Genomic DNA, 16,159 nt, shown 5'->3' on the forward strand with positions numbered 1-16,159 from the left:
GAACCAACAATGCTTTATATTTGTGCAAAGTTTCTTGGTTAATCTGCAGACACTTCAGATGCTGTCTCGTTTTAGGAAATAGATCAAGTCTCTTCAGTTAGGGTTTCAATGGTTGCTGAAAATAAAGGATTAGCTCTCAGTTAATTCACCATGGCTCAGAAAGCAAGGCAAGGATTTTCAGCACTGGCAGCAGATGCAGAATAAGGCAGAAAGAGGTTTGTTGTATCAGAAAAGAATGAGGAAGAATTTCATATATGATCTTATTGCATCTGGGGTAGATAAATGGAGTTGAAAGAAATTTTATTTGTACTGAGCATTAGATGATAAGATCCATTTGAGGATAAGACTGACAAGTCGAAAAAGATAAGTGCATTATTTTTGCTTCTTCCATTTTAACGGAGAAGATCTAATGGAAGGACGTGTCTGTTGTTGGCAGGAATTAGCTTTGGGGGAGGGGACGAGTGCAGCACAAACTAACCTGTTTAATAAGAGGAGACTTAGAGCAAAAGAGCAATTTTTTTTTCCTCTCCAATCATTGGAAATGCATGCATTTTTATTTACATCTGCAAGTAGGTACAGAAAGGAGACTCCTTCCACAAGGGAGATTTGTTTCATTACAAAACATAGATTGATGTACATTGTCTTATGAATTAATCTATCAATCCATCAGTCAATTACTCCAAAGAGTATTTGTTTTACTTTGCCTTCAAGGCCCTCTGCTTTAGACAAGCTCAATTCTGCTGCAGAGGTCTGTAGGCTTTGTGGCAGTGCATAGCATAAGCCTCAATTTCAGCAGCTTTCTTGAAATTCATAAATAGAAGGTGGAGTAAAGAATGATAATCTAAGCAAAAAAGGGAGAGTGTTATTTATTAAGGAGGTCAAGTTAGGATGTCTGTTTCTTATTATATTTCTGGACCTTACAAAAACCAAAGAGCTGTTTAAAGTATTTGGCAGCATTATAGAAGTCAGTGATGCAGGTGGCTTCCTGGCAGCAAAACAGAGGACATACAGTGCTTTTAGTGGAGCAATAGATGCTTTACAGCGGCTTCTAACCCAATATGCTAATGTCAGATGTGAATACGTTGACTTTAAAAATGTACCAGGTGAGATCTTTCAGTGGCAATGCCCTTCTGGGTGAGTAAGGCAAAAAGCTGTCTTGAATTGATTTAGGTACTGTTCAGTCTCAGTAGTGTGATTAAAGTTAAAAAAGGCGAGATTATAAACTTCTGAAACTTCAAGGTCGGATTGTAGAGCCGAAGATGAAGGGCAGATGGGGAAATGCAACGTGCATGGAGCCTTTGTTGTACTGCTTTTGTTTGCACTCTGCTTGTGCCTTCATCTCGTCACTGCACCTCATCTGCTCTGCAAATCGCAAGTGCAGTTTGCAGTTTTTTTACAAGCTGCTACTACTACTGTTTGAAGGCCCTTTGTATGTAGTCTTTGTTTTCAGCTGTAATTTCAGTGAATGTAATTGCAATGTTGTGAATTGATTCTGCTTTTAAGATTGCATCTTAATATATGGCTCATGTAGATTAGTTTATTAAAGTGTATTACCTAACAAGGTATCTGTTCAGGCTAAAACTCTAGCATAGCTGCAGCTACACTGAAAAGCTGTGCTGTCCCCACGGTTACTGTGATGGTATAACCTGTACCCATACAAAGAGTACTCTGTTGATCTGCACTGTATGTGCATAGATATTTAGTTGTACTGTCAACACTTGTCTCTTATGCCTGCACAGGTCTAATGTTTCTCTTCATAACCCTCTTTTCTGAACCTCTTTTCCCTGCAACCCAAGTCAGGGTGTCTGTGAGGCTTTGGATTTTGCCAGTCCCCTGGTAAGAGTGGCTGCTGCTCAGGAAGCAGAGTATGACAGCTGTACGGATGTGGAAGAATGCAGGAACAAGGAACAGAGCAGCACGGGGTGGTCAGGATCTCACATCTCTGTGCCTGCCATCAGCCTCAAGTTAGAAGTGTGGTGAGAGCTCTCATTCTTCCCTGGGCATTACATGTTAAATCTACTTGCCTTTCTGGCCTATGTCCTTTGGTGCAGTAGCTTTGGGCCGGTATTGTTCTCAGGGAAGAGACAGCTCCATGCAGGATGGTGCTTGTTTTGCAGCTTGATGTTCAGGTTGATGCTTTTGATGCACTCGCCATCTTTGTGTTCAGATTTCCCTCTGTACCTCATTTCCTAGCATTTTGTTCTTACTTGCGCCTCCCTGCCCATTTATCCATTCCTATTTAATACTTCTTGTACCCTTCAGCCCTGTTTAGATTAGCATACTAGATGTTTCTCTTCTTGTGTTTTTTCACAGCTTGCCTCTGGTGACAGCACCGACTCAGTTGAAAATTAATAATTAAATTTTAGCCTAGTGCCTGATAAACCAACCTCATCTGCTCCAGCCTTTCCTCTCCTCTTACCTGTCAGGATGGAGCTTCACGGATGACAAGATTTCACCATGTAAACAAGTGAACAGCTGCACCCCCTCCCCACTCACTCTTTATCAAGGCTGATCTAGCAGCCCAGTTTACTGTCTGGGCTAAGCAAAGGTAATAGCTTGAAATTTATTGGCATCTTGAAAGGAGATGCATCTAGTTGAGAGCTGAAATGTCTCTATTGAATTTAAAAAGATAAACGCAAGAGTTCCTGCTGAGTTTCCCTGCCCACTTGTGCCAACTTTCTCTTCTCCTCCAGCTTCAAAACATGTTTTTTCCTTCTTGGGTGCCAGCAAGAAGGGAAAGATAGGTTGCACTCTGCTGAAGAAGTAGTCATCAGTACTCCCCTGCTTTCTTTTGCTGTGAGGAAGAACTGGCTGTGCAAGCAGCATGGTGCCAGCAGCTTGCCCAGTCCTGGTGCTACTCATCCCAGGTGAGTTTTGCAGCATTGCTGCCAAATGACATCAGCACGGGCTTGGGGCAGCCTGCTGCTTTGATTGACAGGATCTTGGTCCAGCTTTTTGTTGTTGGCAAGTCCCATAAATAGAAGTAGAAGGTGGACTTTGAAGAATGTTATTAAATGGCAGCAACTTCTCGGAGGTGGAACAGGAAGGAAAGAGTGAAGCATGAGGTCAGTAACTAACGATAGGGCTTTGAAGAGGAGAAGCTTGCAGCATTCCTGCTCCTCCAGGGCAGGTACAAATTAACTGTCTAGCTCTGTGCATATGTGTTGTGCCCAGGGCTCTCTTCTTTCCACTCGAGTCAGCAGCTTGATGCTGAAGGAGAGATCACTGGGGAGGATTCCTTGAAGTTGTTGATTGTCATGCAGCCTGTCTGGCTCTTTGCCATAAGTAAATATTTAGTTTAATACCTTAGTGATTGTAACAGGTGCCACAGTGCTGATGTGCCAGCAGTGACAAGCTGGAGGGTGAACAGCAGTGGTAGACTTCAGGTGGCTTTTGTGCTTTGCATGAAGCAGTCTTGCTGAATGCTTTGGGGGGGCTATTTGTTTGGGCTTTTTTTTTGCTTTTTCTCTTGCCTTACAGCCCTTCTTTCTTTGAGCCGTCTTTCTCCCCATGTGAATTCAGTGTTACTCCTAGATTAGTCATAGAAGTTGAGGGAGGGTAGAAAAGGCACACCAAAGAGGTAAGTAGCGCTTCTGGAGCAGTCTTTGAAAGCGAAAATGCACAGGCATAAATGACCCAAGCAAGCCTTTCCTTACACTTCCATGATTACGGGCATGTAGAATGGTAGCATTTTCTCAGTGAGTATTCCTTTCCCTTTGTATTGCTGTTGCCTTCTGTGTGGAAGCTTAGCTACCTAGACAGCATGGTATTCCTAGAGGAAGACTTCTCTCCTTGCCAGCATCCCTTGCAGTTAAAGGAAAGATGGGGTTCCTTTGGAATCTCCTTGAAGTGCATAGAGATCACTGGCAGCATAGTTTTTTTACAAATACAGGCATCGGTCAAGTAGCTGTTATGTATAATGTAGCCTGGGTTGTGTGGGTACTAAAGGAAAGGAGCAGGAGCTTTCTTGCCTGCTGACATGACAGTATATTTATACTGCTGCCAAGAAGAGAGCAGCTTGCCAAACTGATGATGCTTGTTTGGGCTCGAGCTTCCATAGGGATGTTCTGAAATGCCTGGTGGGGCAACTCCTGAAGCTCCCAGTCCTCAGACTTCACAGTGTTTATGTTAAAGAAACATATCATTCAAAATCTTGTTTCAGAACAGCATCTGAAAACAAATGAAATGCAGCTGCCAACTTAATAAAATGCTGAGTGGCCACATCTAATGGTGTGGCTCTGTAATATTGGATTAGTAGTACAGCAATACCATGGGAGAGTTTGCCATTGGCTATGGTGAATTGCCTGGAAGCTTGATGTGACTGTTGACAGTGATTATGGGCTGATAGTGTGATTCAGCCCATTTGTTCAAAATTAAAATGCTAACCTGTTAAATATAACCTCTCTGGAGACTGTGGTGTGGTGTGGTGTGGTGGGTGCCTTAAAGATCAGAGGATATTTACAATAGTGGTTCCTGAACTCTTGCACATCAGCTGTTACATGTGGCCCACAACTAGTTCTTGGCCCAGCCCTAAAGAAAGGGAAGTGGAGAATTATCAACTTTTTGCATCTTTATTGTTAGCTGTAAGACTGTTTGAGGATTGGCAGTAGTCTCTTGATGTAGAAGCTAGAGATGTGTCAGTTTGAGATTCCAGTAATAACTTGGAATGTTGTTCCTGGAATTTCAGACCTAAAAAGCATGGACTTGAAGTTCATTTTGGGACCCTTCTCCGGGTATTCTGTGGTTATGTAACGTTCCCGCTGGCAAAGATATGTGGTCACCCTACTGTATTTTCAGGCTGAAGTATCTCAGTAACTTCATACAATTTAGCAATAGAGGAAAACAAAACAAAAACAAACAAACAAACAAACAAAAAACAAAACAAAACAAAACAAAAAAACCATGATGATCTATGGAGAATAATGCTTCCTGGGAGGCTTCTAACCTTCTTTGAAGAGAGGGATCTGCCTGCTGATGTTGAAGGAACTTTTTTTTCCCTCCCTTCTCTGTGGATAGAGTAGGGGGTCTTGCTAATGGATGCAATTGCAAGAGCCGATCTGTATGACTGCATCAGATTGATTAGCTGGGTCCTGCTTACTGCTGCGAGTGGTGATTATGCCAGTACAGCTGCTCTTGTTTTTTTATGTACTAATTACCACACGCACGGATGTCATCACCCTTAACGCTGCATGGAGTTGTCCCATTAGTGTGGGAGTGGGAAGCAGCAGGGGAGGGGAGCTTTTTGGTGTGTTTATAAGTGTACAAAGAAGTGGAGTGATGAAGCATCTCTTCTTATACAGAATTCTTAAGCCATCTTGCCTTTAGCATAGTGTCCTCAGCCAACATGTTTGCAGGTTGTCAGGATTTCCATTGGGTGCCATTTACTGTGAACACCTGGATGTTGAGCAGGAGCTGGCAAGTCTCTGCCTCAGCATGACTGGCTGCTGATCTGTGGGACGGTGGCTATGCAAGCTGGCCTGCCAGTGTGAGAGAACCGAGAGCTACCTCTAGCAGGCTGCTTCTCATCTGTAATGCCTTACAAAGGTGAAGGTGTTCTCAGGAGAAAAGAAACTTCTTCTGACTAGCTGAAGAGGGATGTGATAGAATACTCTTGCAGTTCTTGGTTGATATGGAAAGCTGCAGCTCTGGAGCACCCCTTCCCCATCCCTTCAATTTCCCTTCCCTTTCCCCTCCCCTCCCCAGAATCTAGTCTTCCCATCTCAGAGTGCACCATCATCTCCATGGTAACAAGTGTTTCCAACATAACTCATTTTTTTTCCTCCTTCCCTTTACACAAAAAGCTAGGGGGAGAATGGGGGCAAATGTGATGGGGATGGGTAAGAGCTACATAAACCCCAAAGGGCCTGTTCCTTTGAATGCCGAGCTTCTCAAAATACTGCTGACTGCCGAGAGATATCTGGGGCAAAGAATGACCAGCTTCTGTCATACAAGAGAAATCCTAAAGGACGTTTTCTTCTCTAATGTGATCTCCTCAGAGAACAGGTTACATGTGTTACTGATTATGGGAAATAATTTTGTTGCTCTGGGTTGATTTTTTGTCATTATGATTATCCAGATGAAGGTTCTAGGTGTTAGTTATTGGAGGGAGTACATTTGAATGGTCTCTGCTTCAGATTTATCAAGTTAAATTATCAGACAGGCTACATGTGCAGAGGGGAGTAGAGTTGTAGAGAAGAACAGGTACATAAGTTGTCCTTAGACCCAGTTTGTAATGCTAATGAGACCCATGCTAAGGAATTGTTAGTTCAGGCCACCTCAGCAGTGTGGTGGTGATTGGTCTGCATTCCTGTCTACCTTCATCCTCTTGTTCCAGTGCATCCTAGTTGTCCTTCATGCTGTCTGGTCTAGCATCACTCCTATTTTCTGGGGAATCTGGAAGAGGTTTGGGGATGGACAGAAAATCTAAGGAAAACTTGTGTCTCAACTTGGAATTAGCCCGTTGAAAATGTAGTTTCCAAGTCCAAATTGCATACCAACACTAACTGCAAGCTAGCAGGTTGCAGGAAAGCATTAAGCTGTACAAAAGATGTTTGCTTTTCAGAGCTGGAAAGTATCTGCACAAATATAATCTGATCCATTTCATTATTTTTACTTTTCAAGCTGAATACACTTCAGATACCAAACTACTGCAGACCAGAGAGCAGAGCATGATGTTTGTCCTACATGTGCATGGAACTTTCATTCTCCTGTATTGCTGCAGTGTTTAGGAAGCAGTTTTACAGCTGTGCTAACTACCCACAGTCTTAACAGCTCTTCAGCTCTCATTTTAGTGTGGGTAAAATGGATGCAAGGGGATGTGAACTGAGTGATTTGTTACTTGCAGACTTGTGCCATTCATAATCTCTGGACATTAATTTATCTCATCTGTGCCCTGTTGTTGTGGGAGGTGGTCAAACTGAGCAACTTTCAGAAGAGTGTTTAAATGATTAAAAATATATGGGTTGTATATTATTTCTATGTAAGGTTTGTTTTGTTTAATAGAAAAAAAATGAACTGTTGATGCTGAAAGCCCATGCACTTGCCAGTTTCCTGTTCCTCCCTGGTGAGTTAAGATGAGAAGTGAAGGCTAGAAGGGACCTAGTTGTCTTGTTGTCTGATGGCTGTGCTATTTGTTCCCATCACTTTAACTCTGCAGCCCACTGAATGATATGCAGAATCTTGTGGTGGCAAGATTTCTTATGTTCTGCAGCTCTTTGTGCCAATCTGTTTGTTAAGCACTTAGGGGCACGTGTATGTTTCCCTAGCAGATGCTTGCTCTTGCTGCTGGATTAGTGTTTTCTTTTAACATCCTGTAAAGTGACGTGTCTCCTTCACCAGCTTTGTTGCTGCAGGGAGACTGAACATTTGTTTACTTGAGTCTCCTTGGCTGTTCTGCCTTTTGTCTTGTCTCATAACTTTATGTCTTTGTTTCAGAGAGTTTTCAACGTTCTGTACCCAATGCCTGCTGACCAGAGAAGACATGTCAGCATAAACTCTGCTCGCTGGCTACCTGAACCAGGCCTAGGATTGGCATATGGCACCAACAAAGGGGATCTAGTGATTTGCAGACCAGAGTAAGTGTTTGCTTTACGTGCAATTATAACTACTTTCGTTACTCTGTTCTTAGGCCACTGGGAATAAGATGTCTTTTCCCTGCTTGGGGCATTGTACTTGAAGTGCCTTCCCCAAATAAGTAGTCATGATACTCCTTTTGAACTACGGCAGTGTTAACACTGTCTCATACTATCTTTGTTAGTTTTGCTGACTTATGAGGAGCATCTTACTAGCTCATCTTATTTCCCATATCTGTCTTGGATTTCTGAACCTTTGCTTTATATTTGTCTAGTGCAGTGTCTTTCAGTCTCTTTGGATCTAGGACTTCCACAACTTGTCAATGAGTGTAGCAAATACAAGGTGTTGGAGATACATTTGATATCCACCAGCCACAGGTTGAAAACTGCTGACCTAGACTTACCAAACATTTATTAGTGTTCAAGTATGATATTCTACAAACTGCAGAGGTTTTTGTCATGATTATGAGCAAGCCAGTGAATTGTTTTGATCCTCACTTGAAAGCCCAATGGTGTGATGTGTAGACTTCAGCTCTTTTTTATTTATACAGTGCCATAAGGGGTGTAACTTTGCCTTTGTAAACCTGCAGTTAAGCACAATCTAATTTAGATGTTGTGTCACACAGATGATGACTGAGAGTGAACAGTGAAACATAAATCACTTTCAGTGTTCATGGTGGTTTATGTACAATACCTTGAGACCCTTTTCTTCATTATCTTGTGCAAGGGCGTCTTTTGGAGCAGTGCTTCTCGTGTTCTACAAGAGTACTTCAGGGATTTCTCTGCTTCAGTTATTTCCTGGTATTAAGCTACCTTGGTATTCTTTCGAGTTACATTGAAACACTTTGTAACTTAGAGTCTGGCCACTAGAAACTTGCAGCACTGCTGGAGATTTTACCAAATGCATGTGGACTCCATCTGTTGTGCATGAGATCAAGCATGTGGTGCTTGTCAAGAGTCATATGATCAGTGTAGAACCACTACATAAATCAGAATAAATATGTACAATTGTAATAGTGACTAATACAGTACAGTCTTCTGGTGAAATTTGCAGTTAGAATTCAGATTGGACCGATTTCAATAGCACAAAATGCCAGTGCTCTTCAAATGTCTCTCTAGTTCTCTTGAATATAATCTTACATCAAGGCCTTATTTATACATGAACTTCTACAAGATATTATTATGGAATAAGCTGTAATTACTTTCTTCCAGGAAAAATGGCTTTCCTCAAGACTCGTTTCTGTACTTTCTAAGCAGAGGAATAATTTGGGAATAGTGGCTTTCTTCTTCTCAAACACTAGTTACTGTAAGTTACTTTTGGTATAGAGAAGTGGTAAGATCTAGTCAATTGACTATGACTCATGAGATGAACTTGGACAAAAACCTGGGGAAAGGAAAGGAAAAGGGGTATCAAAGTGTCTTGATTGAATGTCCTCTGCAAAGTCAAGTTTGGCCTGCCTATCTCAGCTTGCCACATCCTGTGTTAAATATCCATTCTGGTGCTTGCAGTTGCCCCAAGCTGAGTGCCGTGTCTCTTATTGGCATCTCCCTAATTAAAGACACAACAGGAACTCCTTTGTGTGTTACAGGTGCACTGCTAGTCTTTTTGTAGCATCTCTGCGAAAGCTTTCTTAGCTCACCTAGTTGTTTTGGACACATTTCAGTCTCCTTATTTCCATCCTAGCAACAGTCATGCACAATTTCAGCAAAAATGAGCTTTTTGAATATGAACATGAGACAGTGAATACAAAGGTGGAATACTTATTAATAGTTTGATCAGAATGCTTCAACAGGTTCCCTGCTGGTTGGTTGGAATAACTGGTGCTTCTCATGATTACTGCAGACTTCACATGGACTTCTTTGGAGCAGGATTCCTGACATGTTCTGTTCTCAATTGCATCATTTTGTAGGCCAATAACAGCCAGATTGACTTAAAATTCTGTGCATAAAGATTTAGATATTCATTGATCTGAAGAGTTTGCATGGTGGCTCTAACATCAGGACAAGCAAATAAGTCACTATCAGAGAAGAAGTAGTTTGTATCTGTGATGTCCAGGTCTGTTCCAGGTCTACCTGGAAAGTCATCAGAGAAAGAGGAGAAATTCTGCCGTGTAGGTGGCATCTCAGTAGTTCTTGGCTTAACAGACTTAATATCTGATGACTTTGATTTGAGAAATGAGGGAGAAAGATGAAAAGCATTTGTGTGGTTTCCATAGACAGTAGTACAGAAGGGAAGAAATATTAAATTAGGAACTAAACAATTGACAGAGTATGATATGGGGATAGTCTAATAAACAGCAGGGATCCAAAAAACATTGCACTGCTGAAAACATCCCCACTGTTTTAATTTGGCAAAGAAAACAGTGGTCAGTAGCAAACAACTGAGATGGTTATAATTCCCTGGGTCTTTATTCCCGTGTACAATGAAAGCATTAGAAACAAGTACTACAGGGATAACATAAACAGGTTGAAATAGCAGCTGTGCCTCATATACAGGGCTTGAAATGAAGAGTTTAGGGAAAAAGAGTAGGATAGAAGTACAAACTAACACAAACAATAAAGCATAACTTGAAGCTTCATGGGCTGATAATGAGACGTTATGCAAGTAGTTCTTCCAGAAATCTAAAGAAATTGAAATTAAAATCAGAAGTTTAGGACTATATTGCTAGGTTTAGGACTATATTGCTAGGTTAGGATAGCACTGATGACAGTTTTTCTTCCAGATGGAAATGGGGAAGGTCAGGATATGCTGGCAATCCATAATGTGAACTCAGTACAGAGATTTATGGGATATGTTTTGAAGGAAGGGGAGATTAGAGCTATGAGGAGTAAGTTCAAGTGCAATATGACTTGACTGTGGTAAGGTACAGCAGGTGGATACCTATCACTGAGAATTTTATTTACAATAAAAGGATTTGCTTCAGGTCTTAACACATTTTAGTAAGGCAATTAGCATGTTGGGACTACAATAAATCTAGTTAAATTATTAAGAATTAGAACAAGACCTGGTAAGGAGCAACTAAGGGTCTGCTGAAAGAAGGAATACAGCAGGATTGAAAGCTGGACACTATCACAAAGGAAGTTACTGATGGATCTTCTTCATAACCTGTTCTGTGGCTGGTTGTTATTGCTGTTTACACTAATACCTTGTAAGGGTGTGCTGAATAAATTTGCAGAGAATGTGATATTAGCCTTGTCATTGCAGAGAAGGATCAGAGTATCACATAAGAATTGGATTGCCTTGAAAATTACTGGAGCTATAGAAATGAGATGGAATTTAATAGTACAAAGTGCACTTAGTGACTAATAACACTGAGCTCAGTAGTTAAAATGATAGAGGGGGGAAAAGGCCTGAGGTTTTCGTTGATTGTAGATGATTGAGCCATCAGTACATGTGGCTGTAAAAGCAACAAATTTATTTCTAGGGTGAAACACAAGATACTTAACAGTAGAGATAGCAGAATGTTAGTATTGCTGTAGAAGAAAGCAGATACGTAAGCAGAAACAGTTTCAAATTCAGCTGTTCACATCTAGTATTGTAGTTGAGAATAGCAGCTAGTAATGTCAGTGGAATGAGTATCTAAGAAGACCTGCAGCTGGGGATCTTCAGCCTACAAGGGAAGGCTGAGGAGGGGGGCTTATATAGCCTTCCCTAAATGCCCAGGAAAGAAGGACTATTTACACTTAGATAATTTTTACTAGTCATTCACTATGGCTAGGTTATGGCTGCAAACTAGAGAAAGGCTTCTAACCAAATGATTCCTGCAATAGCTTGTAAGTTGTTTGAGTGGGTGCAAAAGGCTCAGAAATTTGAAGATGGCAGCTATGAGGTGGGTTAGCATTTACCACTCATTGTGGCCTTGAGATCTAGCACAAGGGGTGCGACAGAGCCGTGTGGATTTCTTCCACCCTCATATTCTACTGTGCACTGCCTATTCTGTGTAGCTTCTAGTGCCTTTTAGCCTCCTTCAGGCTGTTTCTCATGCACTGTGTACTGCCTGACTTCCAATGTAACTGTGGCTTGTGCTAATGCTCACTAGGGTCTTGTATGTCTTTCTTGGCTCTCCGCAGCACAAGGCTTGGTTCTGTTCCTGAATCCTTGGTATTTTTCAATATGGCATGAAAGCCATGGTGTCCCATGCAGTAGAAACATCTCTACTAAATTAAAAAGGAATTTTTATTTTTAGTGCTCATAACCTTTCCTATCCTTTCACGTTCTATCAGGAACTTTCCCATTCAGAAACATCCCTAGTGTGGATTCTCAAATGTCTTGTAGAACATGAACAGATCAGACTGAAATTGAGGAAGAGCAGACTGCATGCTGCTGTCTGACCATTGCTGGCTTCTCCTGTAAAGGATTATCAAGGGAGAAAAGCAGAGTGCACAAATCAGTTCTTTGTCATTTCATCTTGAGTTCCTCCAGTGGCCAAGTGTGCGTTCCAGAAGGTCTCAGTGCTCAGATGCTTTTGAAAATATTAACTTACAATCCCCAGTGTTATAAGAATGATGTTTCAAAAACTAAGCATTGAAGATACCTTGCCTAAGGCTGGCTCTGTAGTGCAGGCATCTGCATGCAAGAGAGGCACATTTCTTCATCAGACAGAGCCTCTGATAATGGAATTAAAATGCCTCCTGAAGTTGCATCTGATTCAGTGACTACATCCCATGGAATTCTCTCATTGGAAAGTAGGTGTGGAGAGTCTCAAATTAGTTCAGTGCTATGCAGTGTGCATATTTTAATTCTTTTAAGTGAACACTGCCTCTAACATGAAATAATTCTGTGAAAATTCTTTTCACAAGGAATGTCGATGCTGAGAGGGATTCTTGCAGTTGTCTGCAAATGTCAGTCCAGTCTTTTCTTCCTTTGAGTACTGCATATGCTCTTATCTAGGGATGTGGACAATGTGTCTGCACTTATCAGTGCTGGTAAGAAGATGATAATCAATACTGCTGCTTGCTATGTCCTGTCTGCTGGTTGATTCCATTCATCAGACTCTTCAGCCTTCTGCAATGATACTGCACAAGCCCTGCATTTTTTTTTTTGCCTTTTGAGAATAACTTCTGGAGGATGGAATTAACAGTAAGTCAGGAGGAGCTGTCTTCCTTTATGTGTAACCAAGGGATGTTCACAAACCTGCCAGGGAATATTTCCTTATCTGTTAACTGGAGCAGCTAGTGGAGGTATTGGTTAGGTCAGAGTCCTCTCTGCAAATGACTTCTTGAAAGGTAGCATCTGGGCAGTGTCTTCTGGTTGTGGCCAATTAAGCAAATCCGCATTCTGAACTTTTGCTGCCTGTTAACCACAAGATGCAGCGTATTTTCTAAGTGAAGGTAGAAGGTGTGGTTTGATTGATAAAAAAATGAAAAAAAGGGACAAGGTTGCTACCTTTGGATTTTGTTGTTCATACATTTGAATAAAAACTAAACTGAATTATTTCCAAACTGTTGAAAGCCTGAGTATCCTGAGTGCCAAGAGTCTCGGACATTGCAGATGCATGAAAAGTAGAGTGGTAATATGGAGGCTTGAAACAGCATCTCCTTTCTGATCTTGTTTTTATTCCAGTTCTGTTTGCGTTTATGTATGTGAATTTGATACCCAGAATGAATGATGGCATTAGGTAGAAGATACCCTCATACAATTCCATTTAATATGTCTATGAATCCTAGAGATAAAATCTGACAGCTGCTTTAAGTCTTCAGTTATTAACAAATTCATTTCCTTCACCCCGTTCAAGAGATGCTGCAGCATCTCTGACTTGTTAGTGACACTGGTTTTCCTCCACGGGATAGGGAAATTGGTTCAGAGCTCAGTGGTAAAGAAACTGAACCTGTTGCTTACTGGTTTGTTTATAATGCCACTGTGCTTCTGCAGGATCTTACTAGTTCTCAGACTGAGTGAAAATCTTTCTATCGCAGAACACAGCCATGTACTTCTAAAACAGTTACCAAATGCTTTACTTCATTCTATTCAGATCACATCTGCCACCTTCTCTTCCTTTTCTTTTTTCTGTTCTATCTACAAAGGCAATTAAATTTCATGCAGTCAATTATTACTTACTAAATCCCCCTGCCTACTGCATGTGGCTCATTCTTTCATTGTTTTCAGATTTATTCTCTTTTCTCTGTTACATTACTCTCCTTAACGATAAAAGTTGCATTTAGGAGAGAGCAATTGTCACATTAAATATGACTTTGTTTCTGAAGAATGATGCTAAGTTGGCTTTTTTGGCCTTTTGTCACTTTCCCATTTTATTCTAACTTTTTCAAAATTAGGTGTGACTGCCTCAAAAAGTTAGCTTTTTTTTCCTTTTTTTTTCCTTTTAAAATTAATGATTACAACTAGCTGCTGTGCCTAGCTTCATCTTTTACCAAAGACTTTTCCCTCCTAATTGCATAAATACCATTGGATTTTTTTTAAGTAGAGACTTCAGAGACAAAATTCAGGATCTCAGCCACTTCCAGTCATCATTGATTTTATCCTTAGCCTGATAAGGATAAATAGACCTTTCTTCATTCAAGTACCATTTTCCTCAAGCTTATTTTTAGAATGCCTTTTCCCTCTTTGGCAGCGCCAGTCCATCCTGCTTTCTTAGAACCTTTTTTCTTTTCAGGTCCATATTAGACTTTCTTTCTTGTTTGGTTGTTTGTTCCTTTGGCTTTCCAATAAGATCATCTTTGATCTTCCGGGCTTTGATCCAGTTTATTTGTGGAGTTACTGGTTGTCCCTTACACATGCATTTTTCAGCAAGGTTGTAGTGATTTGATCTAGCAAGTGAAACAGTCCAACTTTTTCTTCATTTTCTTTCCCTATTTTAAATCCACAAGCTGCATGCTGCTCTAAATGATTTCAACTCTGTGTCTTCAAAAATGTAATTGCAGTAATAATTGTGGAGGTTTGGATTTTGGAGCAGGTTCCCTGCATGCCGAACTGAACACTTTCAGTTGTCTGATTTCAAAACTGCAGAAAATAAAAGCATAAAAGTTAGCCTGCTGTTGGATCTTATTGAGATTAGACCAAGCCAGGGTCTTGGTTCTGGAGTTTCTCAGCTTTGTATGTGCTCAGAGCAATATTCTATTTGAGGAAGGAAGAAAAAAAAAAAGAAAAAAACAATTTGCTATGCTTGCTGATTTTAAGCACTTATTTTGACATTGATTTCTCCCATTCTAAACACATTCTAAACATTTTCCTGGTTTAGTATGTTGGCATAAGATCTACAAAACAATGTGACTTCAAAGTTGCTGTCTTTGAATCAAAGTGATTGTTAGTTTCTGCTAAAACTCCAGTGAAAGTTCAAAGACTGACGTGTGAGTTTGGCTCGTCAGACTTACAGCAGTTTAAGATGTTTAAGGCCATAGAAGGCTTAAGCAATTTGTACTCCCCTGAAGTCTCCTAACATTGTAAGTTGTCTAAGCCACTGGAAGAGCTCATAGATCATAAACAGCTTAAGATACTCTGAGGGTTCAAAGCTTATTCAGAGCATAGTATGCCTATAATCACTTAAAGCAATTAACAAGGCTTTGGGTTTTGACGGAATTTAAGCAAGTTATCCATCTTTAGAGCCTGGTTTAAGGTGATACTAAGCTGGATAGTTCTTACTTAGGGAACCTAGCAAATTCCAGAATGCAGAGGAACCTTTCAGAGGTTCTCTACATGCTGTTTCGCTTGGTTGAAGCCACGTAAGTCATATTCTGGAATACAGGCATGCTTTTGAATGAGAAGAAAGTCAGCAAACATTCAGGAAATTCTTCTGCCCTGTTTCTTGCAGGCTATTTGGCCTGCGGGGTATCTTCTTATGGACATAAACATCCTTTTGTTAATAGTGTTAAAACTACTGTATAGTGCACTATATGATATGCAAAGATCTTACCAGCTTTGCAGGAGAAAATCTTAACTCGGAGTCTTCTTTTCTTTTTGTTTTGTCCATCTGCTTACAGAGTTGTAATAATATAAATATTTTTCATTGTTGCCCAGTATGCCACTCCAAATTGGGGTATGTCTCTCCTGGTGTCAGAAGAGTTGATATCTCATTACAACATGGGTAGCACAGGAGTAAAATACAGAGGATTCCCAGTTTTCTCTCAGGAATGAGTTGTAACTTCTGTTTCCTGCTGAGAGTGGCATGAAAAAGCTCTCAACAAGCTGTTTTAAAAAGCAATTGTGGCACTTTGATAGAGGAATTAGCATGGCCATGAAAGTCTTCAAGAGACTTTTCTTGTCCTTATTTTCAACACAGATTTTGCTGTGCAGCTTCATGTCCCTTTAACCATGACATTGTTCTTAGGTCCCAAAATGATCAAACATTCACACTTTCATACAAAACTCTCTCCTTCTACTCTGTTGTTGTCTTGATGCTTAATTTTCTTTTGTCACTCGTGTTGAAAAATTCTGAATCTAGGACCTTCTTCCCAGGAATTCCTCTTGCACTTTCTGTTGATGCTTCTTCCATGATAATCTGGATCAGAAGAAACCACTCAGTTTGCACTCTTTCTACTTTGTTAATATTTTATTCTCTTTGAGGTCTCTAACAGCTAACTGAAGGATAATTTCTGAGCTTAAATGTCATGTTTTACCTGGGGGAGAAGACTGT

General features: G+C 40.6%; 1 protein-coding gene across 1 annotated transcript in view; it reads left to right on the forward strand.

Moving 5' to 3' along the window:
* Nucleotides 1-16,159, forward strand: part of LOC100539246 (activating molecule in BECN1-regulated autophagy protein 1-like) — a 93,346-nt gene that overhangs the window by 60,262 nt on the left and 16,925 nt on the right. The window contains exon 9 of the mRNA XM_019616093.2: nt 7,435-7,574. Within this exon, the coding sequence (XP_019471638.1) occupies nt 7,435-7,574 (140 nt within the window). The remainder of the gene's footprint in view (nt 1-7,434; nt 7,575-16,159) is intronic.

The sequence above is a fragment of the Meleagris gallopavo genome, chromosome 5 (assembly GCF_000146605.3).
Source record: "Meleagris gallopavo isolate NT-WF06-2002-E0010 breed Aviagen turkey brand Nicholas breeding stock chromosome 5, Turkey_5.1, whole genome shotgun sequence".
Taxonomy (NCBI): Eukaryota; Metazoa; Chordata; class Aves; order Galliformes; family Phasianidae; genus Meleagris; species Meleagris gallopavo.